This window comes from Gekko japonicus, unplaced genomic scaffold, assembly GCF_001447785.1.
Source record: "Gekko japonicus isolate JY-2015 unplaced genomic scaffold, Gekko_japonicus_V1.1 scaffold2034, whole genome shotgun sequence".
NCBI lineage: Eukaryota > Metazoa > Chordata > Lepidosauria > Squamata > Gekkonidae > Gekko > Gekko japonicus.
The window spans coordinates 226,733-237,410 of record NW_015169844.1 but is presented as its reverse complement, the minus strand read 5'-3'; the positions used below and the strand labels follow the sequence as shown (position 1 = coordinate 237,410).

General features: G+C 41.2%; 1 protein-coding gene across 1 annotated transcript in view; it reads right to left on the bottom strand.

Moving 5' to 3' along the window:
* Window positions 1-1,593: 1,593 nt before the first annotated feature.
* Window positions 1,594-10,678, bottom strand: part of LOC107115580 (small conductance calcium-activated potassium channel protein 2-like) — a 121,601-nt gene continuing 112,516 nt past the window's right edge. Inside the window, exons 7-8 of the mRNA XM_015417321.1 lie at window positions 8,193-8,262; window positions 1,594-1,893 (exon numbers count right to left, since the gene is read on the bottom strand). Of these exons, the coding sequence (XP_015272807.1) occupies window positions 1,606-1,893; window positions 8,193-8,262 (358 nt within the window). The 3' untranslated portion in view covers window positions 1,594-1,605. The remainder of the gene's footprint in view (window positions 1,894-8,192; window positions 8,263-10,678) is intronic.

Here is a 10,678-nt window from a genome sequence, read left to right as displayed (position 1 = left end):
CCACCCTGAACATTCTAATCTCTCACCATTGATGTCTGGAGTTAGATCCCTGCAGAGGCCATTTCAAAAGGTATTGGGGGGAATTCAACCCTCCCTGAAGGGATTTTTTTTTTTTTTTTTACTTCTTGGATTTTTCTGCAGACACAGGAAGTCTACTGACTATGTAGGAAAAGCTGTTGGGGGAGAGTGAGCCTTCTGTTGGCAGAAATAAGTATCTACACAACCCATCCCCTGTTGGAATTAGATATAAAGATATGGAGCAGAGGTCCATCAGTGGCTATTAGCCACAAGGTATAGATAGGAACTCTCAGTCTGGGGCAAGTGATGCACTATATTCTTGGTGCTTGGGGGGGCAACAGTGGGAGGGCTTCTAGTGTCCTGGCCCCACTGCTGGACTTCCTGATAGCATCTGGTATTTTTGGCCACTGTGTGACGTAACGTTGGACTAGATGGGCCATTGGCCTGATCCAACATTGGCTTCTCTTATGTTCGTATGTTCTTAACCCTAGTGACAGGCCTGGCTCTAGATGAAGAAGCTTTGCTGCAGTGGTAAAAGACACCTCATTTAGCAGAAGGAAATTATTGGATCCAACCAACTGTATGTGGACACTGAAAAACTGGGATAAAGATATTAGGTCTGAATTTCTGTTGACTCACAAAACATACATTCGGATGCCAAGACACTTTTGGTCAATGGGGACTTTCTCAAAAAAGAGCATAAATATATGCTGATCTTACTCCTCCATTCTCCATGTGAACACATGAAGAGGATTTTAAAGGGACTAATATGTTACATAGCCCCTCCTTCAGTTTCTGATAAACAAGTATTTTCCACAGTCTAGTAGAATATATGGCATTACACATATTTGGAGCTTATGAACAAGAAGGTAAGGGCCTACAGCAGCAACTCTCAGCACCATTTGTAAAATACACTCACACCAGTGTAACGTGACTGGCCTGTTCACCTCTGCAAAATGAAAAATTAAAATTCTGAATGGACATGCAGACTTGATGTACATAGCCAAAGGACTGTGCAAACAGGCTGGAATCCTGCAGCCAGTTATGCATCTGTAAAGCTATTAAGATCAGTTAGATTGACTGCATGTAAATAAACATAGAACTACAGCCAAAGAAAATTATGCACATTCTTCTAAATTAATAAATGTTACACTTTAACCTTTCTTTTCCAGTTTGAAAAATATATGTAATGAGATCTTATAATAACCTCTTGTAATAACTAAAGCATTTTCAACATTTGAGTAAAAATGGTTAAGAATTAGGAATGTTGAAATCAAAGTGCAGAAATTAACCCTTTTATTATATTGTATACGGTAGTAGTAAAGTTTGTTGGAAGTGCATGAATAAAAAGTTAATTACAGGAGGAACAATCTATATAGCAATTATAGGTGCATTCACTGTGCATCTGAAAGGAAAAAAAAGGAGTTTTCACTCATTTTGGCCTAAAACTTTGTGTTCAGGTTTCCAGAATTCTGACATCAGAACCCAGATAACACTGATTAGAACCATAAGGCTTTACAATAAAAGCTAAAATATTGACCATATGATGGCAAAGAAGTCTTTATTTTGTGGTTAACTTAGTCTCTTCTAGCTACTCTCTGATGAAGTGGGTGGTGCTGTAGAGGAGGACCTCCTTCTCCTGGACAAGGACCTGGATCGCTCCGCACTGTAGGTCATATGCTTGTCATAGTTTTGCATCTGAGCTTCAAGGAAATCCCTTTGCTGCTGGCTGATTGTCTGGCTAATCAGTCCTGGGAGAGCTTGAATGCTACCAATTAATGTTTCCAGTTTTGTTTCCAGAGTAACAATCCTCTTCTCAAAGTCTTCGCTTCTTTCATTTAAGTCAGAAATCATATCATACATGATGTTTTGTGTCTGAAAAAAAGGAAAACAGAAAAGAATGGGGCAAAAATGGACCCTCTTTGCTGCTTTCTAAACATTTAAGTCATCTCCTTTTAACCACACACAGTGACAGAAAATGCAGAGGGAGAGTGGTAGAAAGCTGCCAGTTCCACCAGTGGTGTTCATTCCAGGTGGTGCTACAGCGGTGCATGACAAAGGATTTCTTAGTGGAGCAGTTCCAAATATCAAGCAAATTATGATCTGGATTAGTCAGAAAATTCTTCCAGATATGCAGAAAAATATTTCAAATGAATAGTACTGTTTGGAGTTGGGGGGAAATCCTCTGTCTGTGGAACACGGGTTTTTAAAGATCTGTCCTACTTTCATTTCCTCCCACCATTCAGAAAAGAACTTCCTGTCTAAGTGTCTTTGCACACATGATGTCACAAACACATTTTCCACTATGTTTACATGTAGTGCTGAACTGCTGCCTATCACAGGTGCTTGCTGTGTGTACACTAATCTGTTCCTTATTACAAGGAATGCTTTCTCATTTATTTATTGCTGAAATACTGTGGGAAAAGAAGAGATGTTTCATAACTGCAAATAACATATTACAATATATTCTTATAAAGTACGTGTATTGTTCTTTAACATGTAAGGCAACATTTTCTTATGATTTCATAGTGTGTTCCTTATTTTGGAGTTCTTCAGGGGACAACCATAGATATACCACAAGTTGTACAATGAAAATGTAGGTTTCTTGCAAGCACATGTTCATTTTTATATGTACACAAGAACATTTTAAGTACACATCCAAAAACTTTGATCTGTGAAGAGGCCCAAGAAGCCCTGGTTGAGGCTAAACAGATGTCCTTTGGGCCGGGGACAACCAGCAGATGTTGGTCAGCAGAGCGCAAGGCTCTCCGAGGGACATATGGGACAAAAACGGTCCCTTAGATATGTTGGTCCCAGGCCACATAGGGCCTTAAAGGTTAATACCATCACCTTGAAATGTTAAGTGATTTACAGTAATCTAACCTGGAAGTGACCATTGCATGGGTCACTGTAGCCAAGTCCCAGGAAGAGAGATAGGGAACCAGTTACCTGATCTGCCAAAGATGATAAAAGGCAGACCTGGCAACAGTAGTGACCTGGCCCTCCATAGAGAGTGAGGCATCCAGGATCACCCATAGGTGCCTCACCTTCTGCGGCAGCACCAACAGTGCCCTGTCCAGGGTCAGGAGCCTGACTCCCAAGCCTATCACCCGAACTCACGTACAGGACCTCTGTCTTTGTTGGATTAAGTTTCAGCCAGTTCTGCTGTAACCACCCAGCCATGGCCTCCAAAGCCCTGTCCAAATTATCTGGGGTGGAGTCCAGGCAGCTGTCCATCAACAGATAGAGCTGGATGTCATCAGCATACTGGTGACAACCCAGCCCAAACCTGCATACAAATTGGGTGAAGGGGCACATATAGATGTTGAACAACATTGGTGAGATGATTGTCCCCTACAGCACTCCACGTTCCAGTGGTATCACTGGGAGACTGTCTCACTGAGCGCTACCTTCTGTCCCCGACCATAGAGAAAGGAGGAAAGCCATTGTAAGGCAGTCTGCCTTATTCCTACATCACCCAAGCAGTGGGTCATTAGATCATAATCATTTGTGTCAAACACAGCCAAGAAGTAACAGCAGCACTGAACTGCCCCAATCCAGGTGTCTCCAGAGGTCATCTGTGAGGGTGATCAGTGCCATCTCTGTCCTGTTGCCAGATGGAATGGATCCAGTCTGGATGTGTCATCCAGGAAAGCCTGAAGCTGCTCAGCCACCGCCCTCTCAACTTCCTTGTCCAGTAACAGCAAGTTCAAAACTGGGCAGTAGTTGGCTAGGACCGCAGGGTCCAGTGATGGATTTTTAAAGAGTGGGGAAAGTCCCCAATGAAAGGGACTAGTTGATAATCCCTTCCAGTGGGGCCCAGACCCAAGCCCAGCAGACCTTGACCAGCCAGAATAGGCACAGGTTAAGGAGGCAAGTGGTAGGCCTCACAGCTGCCAGGATCCTGTTTACATCCTCCCAAGAGAGTTGGCTAAAGTGGTCCAAAAGTCGACCTGAAGACCGGCGAGGAGCTTCCAGTTCCTTTGCTGTATCAGTTGTGGTCCAGTAGAGCAACATGACTTTGGATGAGAAATAGCTTACAAATCCCTCACAGCTGATAGCCAATTCCCTACTGTTTTGTTTGCCTCGCGGCAAGGTAGTTAGTGACCGAATAGTTCTAAACAATTGGGCAAGTGAGAGCTCACAGATGCAATGGAGGCCGCATAGAAGTCTTTCTTTGCAGCCTTCATTGCCATTTCATAGACTTTCATAAACATCTATGTTTTTGCCACTTTGTCACAATGCTCTGTACATGGGGCTGCCTTTGTTGCGGATCCGGAAGCTGCAGCTAGTGCAGAATGCCGCGGCCAGGCTGTTTATGGGTGTCCCTAGATGGGAGCACATCCAGCCTGCACTGAGGACACTGCACTGGCTGCCAATAGCATACCGAATCCGCTTCAAAGTGCTGGTTCTTACCTTTAAAGCCCTATATGGCCAGGGTCCAACATACCTACGGGACCGCCTTTCCCTGTATATACCCCAGAGAGCACTACGGTCTGGGTCTCAAAATCGGTTGACCCTCCCTGGCCCTAGGGAGGCCAGGCTAGCTGCTACTAGGGCTGGGGCCTTTTCGGTGGTGGCCCCTACCTGGTGGAACGAGCTCCCGGAAGAGATCAGGGCCCTGCGGGACCTCTCACAGTTCCACAGGGCCTGCAAGATGGAGCTCTTCAGCCAGGCATACAATTAGGGGCTGCTGCCGTTGCCCTAGTGCACAGCTCGTAATGTTAACATCGAGCAGCTGCTTTAAGAATGAGCCGAATAACATCTAAACACTTTATGTGGAATAACATCGAAGCACTTTGTTGGAAAGCACTTTATTCGTTTGATTTTTAACTGCTGCCAGTATTTTGATATTTGTAATGTTCTAATTTAAATGCTGTGTTTTAATTCTGTATTATTTATGTTTTTATTCTGTATTGTTGTGTTTGTTGTTGGAAGCCACCCTGAGCCTGCTTTGCAGGGAGGGCGGGGTATAAATTTGACTTTAAATAAATAAATAAATACATTGCCACCCCCGCTCTAGCTGTCTCAGCACTTGTTTCATCCTCTGTGGCTCTGGGGTTTACCATGAAGCTAGATTGGCCCAAGGGCAGAGAGGGCATGGAGGGAGGATCTCGTTGATGGCTTCAGAGAGTTGGCAATGCCAGTCCTCCACCAGCACATCTAATGAATTGCTAGGGGACATTGGATCCCACAAAGCAATCTGAAGCCAATTAGTGTCCATTAGGCTCTGCGGGTGAGCATAACTTCACGTACTGTCTAAACAGGGAGGGTTTGGTGTGCTCAGCCAGGCCTTCAGGGTGAAGTGATGTGACCATGGCACTGCCTCAGCAGTTTCCAGATTCACATTTATCCCCGTCTCCAAAATCAAGTCCAGCGTGTGGCCTGCTTGATGCGTGGGAATAAATACAAATTGGGAGAGCCCCAGCACCTCCATGGATGTCACTAGGTCCCAGGCCTGAGAGGACGTCACATCATCGACATGGATGTTGAAATCTCCCAGGACCAACAGCTTAGAGACATTGTTACAAGGTGCAACTATTGAGGAAGTTTATCATTTTGAAAGTTATACAGTACCATCCTAAGCAGGATTATACCCTTCTACAACCATTAACATCGATTGGCTTGGAATTATGTAACTTTGCTTAGGATGGCACTGTTACACATTCAGCAATTAAAATGTTCATGGATATTCCTCAACATCATCCAGGAAATACATGGTTATGTATAGGGATAAAGTTAGGTTTATTGCAGACACGCAATGAATAGACATTTTTTAGCCTAAGAATTATGTAAATATGACTGTAGCTCTTGTCAACTTACTTATTTTGATAGTATACTGAATTACTACCATATGTGTATACGTATTAAAACTTAAACTTATTGTTATGACAACTGTTTTTAATAATTAATTTATGGTACTGTTTAAATGGTGTTGTCGCCCTGAGCCCTGCTGTGCACGGGAGAGCGGGCCATATGTCCAATGAAATAAATAATGAATGTATGTATATCATGTCATATAATTTTTATAATTACATGTGATTTGCACAATTCTATAAGTTACAAATGTGTATGTATATATAAATATATACATTTTGAGAGTTATAAAAATTTGGCACAATTGAATAAATCTATAGAAAAATACAATTCATTATGCTAAAATATATGAAATGGTTACCAACTGCCTGCAAAATGAGTTTCCTTAATATGAACTTATTCCTTATATGAACTAATTCTATTCATTTCAGTAATTTTACAAGTCGCCATACCTTGGCTGTCCAAATTTTAATACTTAATCTCTTTGTACTCTTCCAGTTGTCAGATATTACCATCTTTGACACACTATTGCCCTATATTTAAATTTAACACAGGGCTTTTCCACATGCTTTACTTACTCCTGATTTTCTTGGAAGTGTATCCACAAGCATTGGAATTGGTTTGGGCACAGTTCTACCCCATGTCTGTCCTCCTTCTGCGTTTTCACTGATGTGGAGTCAGTTCATTTTATTCTGCACAAACCTTAAATAATCAGAGACTTCAAGGGACAGTGCTGTTGTCATCAGTAGCATCACAGCACCCCCTTTGTTTTATCAATATCTCAATATCATGGCTACATTCTAAAAACTGCATTAAAATATTGATATATTGATACAGTGCTGCAATGATAGGTCAGGCAGGTTATCTGAGTTTCCAGCTTGCATTTTTAAAGTTACTTTCTAGCCCCTTCCTTTATGGATATATGCATTTTCCCTTATACCTCTGCAAGGGAAGCAGCTAGAAACTTAACTTTTTAGAAAAATTAAAGCTGGGAATTCAGAGAACCTGCTTGATCTACCATTATAGCAGTGTATCAATAAGCAGAAGGAAAAGGTGACTTAAAATCAGCTTCCAGAAAAAGACTGGGGTAAAAGTGATCTCAAAAGAAATGGAAAAAACCCAGGGGGAAACAAGAAAACTGAAGGAAAACTAAAGGCACAAAAACTGTATGTGGAAATCAGGAGATAAACCAAAGCAGTATGCAAGGATGGGCACGAATTGGCTCACAGACTAAAGTTGATGACGAATTCTGGGCCGTTTGTGGTTCATGAAGTCAAGTTCATGGCAGGTCAAGTGCCACTAACTTTCCACAAACTGTGGAAGTTTATGCCAGTTTGTGAGCAGAGATATCCAGACACACTGTCTTCACTCAGTCAAAATATTTACATAACTTCAAAGCAACAACTTGGAGGACATGTAGAAGAGCTTCTGAGGGAGGTCCCCTGCAACTTTGATGTCTCTGGCTTGCACAGGATCCATTCTATACATTCCTGAACCTCGATCATTTTGATGGGTGCAAGTTCAAGAGGTTCAGGGGTGTATAGAATGGATCCTGTGTGAGCTAGAGACAACAAACTCACAGTGGACCTCCCCTGGATGCTTCTCTACATGCCCTCCAAGATTGGTGCCTCTAGCTTGCACAGAATCCAATCTATACACTTCTGAACCTCCTGAACCTGAGCCTGTCAAAATGACCACTGTGGTCATTTCTCCAGATAGCACTTCCTGGGGGACATAAATTCAATTCTCACCAAACGTGTTGGGCAGGTAGAGGAGAGTCAGCCAGAGATTTCTTGTGAGTTTTATGTCTCTCACATGCCATGGGGGCATTCTACCACCTCACAAACTGAACTGATCTGTGAGGTGGCTAAAAGTTTGTGACATCCCATGGTTTGTGAACGGCTCATGCCATAAACCATAAACCATATCACTGTTTTTGGTTCATGCCCATCCCTAGAAGTATGGGACCAGAACAAAAACCCATGCAGAAAAGCCCATAAGTATCTTACAACCCTACCAGAATTTAGCATCCAGTCAGTTTTCTTCCAATACTTTTGTCCAGACATTCTTAATCACAGAGCAACTTTACCACTATATGTTGAAATTCTGTTCTTTGTGAACCATGCTTCCAACAACCATCATTGCTGTATATCAATTCAATCTATGTGGAGTTAGATACTACTGAATTACCTTTTATCTTGAACTTTAGAGGTTATTCAGTTGTGTCATTTTACAAACGAAAATAAACTCATTGACACCTCTTTTTACACCTTTCCTTTCCTTCCTTTTATTCCCTTAGAAGCTCACTGATTCATAAATCTTGAGCAGTGGAAAATACTCATAAATTTTACACCAACCTTTGCCAAGTCCACCAAAGTGTTTGCCTGATCATTCAGTTTTCTCTGTTCCATTTTAACACTTCTTAATCTAAAAGATGAAAATTCAAGTTAGATAACTGTTTTTGCCAGCTCAAAAACTTTCATACAGCATGCATCTAGACAGATAACTGCATGGACAATGTCTTGGATACTTTGTGTACAGTCATAACTGTTTATGTGTCTGGTACAATGAAAAGCATGCTTCCTTAACACCGCAAAAAAGAAAGAGAGCAAGGAAATGTGATGTCCCCGAGACTACTAATTGCCATGGTTAACGCTGAATTCAAAGTGGGAGGTAAGGATTTATTCATAGTGTATGAAAGAAAGCCAAAACATTCCTTAAAGCTCCAGTATCATGGCAAGTAGGCATAGGAAGTAATGAACAATAATTAGCTCTTCTCCTTAATTAAAAGTCTTCCTTATGCCTACAAGACTAGATACAGGTATAAGCCCTCTTCAGTCTGAAATGGATTTGGTTAGGAGGAGTTTGAACCTGATGAAAATACAGTGATAAGTGAGTTCCTTGTTAATTTTAAAAAAAACCTTGTATCTGACCAGCAGCTAAATAAAGAGCATTCTTGTTAATATTCCTACCCTTAATGTTGCTGACTTGGAATTTAATCCCATTAATTTTTAAAATGTGCATGCACAAAACAGGCTTCTTAATTGGTTTTAGTTGGACTGTTTATGTGCCCATGATTAAACTAGAACACTCAGAAGTATCATATATGTATACTATAAAAGATACTCTTGGGTATATTCTTCCCCTGATGCCTAAGAAATTCTAGTTGTGCTAATTAGCTGAGCATAATAAGAGAAGGGAAAACAAGATAGGTTTTTAAACCCTTGTAATAAGAAAAATTTAAAGTCTTTGATTACAAGCTTGTACCCAACTAGTCTCACTTAGTGAGACCCAGATTGGTTTTCTCAATATTGAAAACATATAAAGACAGAAGTGTCTTTAGTCTCAACTATCAGTGATAGAAAAAAGCCTTCTACAAACGATGAATGGATCAAACAAACATAAATGGTTGTCATTTTAAAATGTGTGCCCAGGACTCTATAATAATTCCAATATTGAAACATTTGGTTAAATGCAGGCAGGCTTTCCTACTCATTTTATTGGAGGAGGTAGCTCCACAGGGGCTTTGATCATGCACAGCTGCTATTTCCATTGAAGCGAATGTGAAGCCCTTGCTGGTAAGGCCACTTGGTGTGCACACTGGAAATCCACACCCACAACTGCTTGTCTACCTTATGATGGCAGTCTACCAACAAAAAGCTACAAAGGCAATAAACGAGGTTGTGTGTCCAAACCAGCAGTTGTGGGCACGATGGCTTATATCCTACCAGTGACTTAGATCTTTGCTGTGCATACCTTCCTTTTGCAATCCCCTTTGATACATGAAAAGCTGGTGCTGGATACTGTTCCATACAGAGGAAGGATTGCACAAAGTCAACCATTCATTCTTTTTTCTATTAACAGACTCTCTGAAGCACAATGGGCTGAAGAGACCAGGGTGATTTCCCCCCTCTGCATTGCAGGATCAAACCCATGTGGCTTTTAGACCATGTGGGGCCTTGGATCTCCAGAACCAGTGTTGCTCTGGCAGTCCTTCATTGAAATGAATTCAGAATCCTTGCAGGTAAGGCCACTTGGTATACACATTGGAAATCCACATCCACGACGTATTATTAATAATGGTGTGAGAAATTGATGAGGTCCATAACACACCACATTTGTCAATATTTGGTGGACTACTTTGTGATATGAAAATCTGTACTTCACTAAATAGGTATAAACTATGTGTGACTGGACAGAAATCCAACATTGCCAGAACCACCACTAATTATAGGGGTTCCTTGTTAAAATGTGTACATCCTGAATATGTACCATTGTAATTGTGCAACTCTTTCATCAAAGGTTGTTTGCAAATTTCTAATAAATCTCACAATGCCAGAACTCAGCTGCTTCTTGATTCAACCTTATGCCTCACCCCTTTCAGCACATTGCACTGAATTTATTAGAATGCAATATGAAGAATGAACATATGAATGGGATCACAAATTCAGCATTATTTTTGTTTGGGTAGGGAATTTATAAACCACAATTAAAGGAAGAAGAAAAATGTGTGTGTGTGTTAGTGTGCATGTAGAGGAAACTTGAATCATTCTGAGGGACTAGAAGCAACAGCAATGAAATGAAATATAACAGGAGTGCTGTTATATCCTTTCTAGCCCCAACAAAGAAGCAACCAACACTGTCCAAGTTTACTGTACAGATATTTATTCTGCAGTGGGCAAAGGAGAATGTCCTTCTATATCACAGGTATGCTTATCCTAATTTCTCCCTGAATTTTGATTTCTGCATTACCTAATCTCGCAGTGTATTGCTAATGGATTAGTAATTCCTAATTTTTACATTTCTGGTCTTTGTTCAGATAACTGCATGTGTGCAGTTTGCA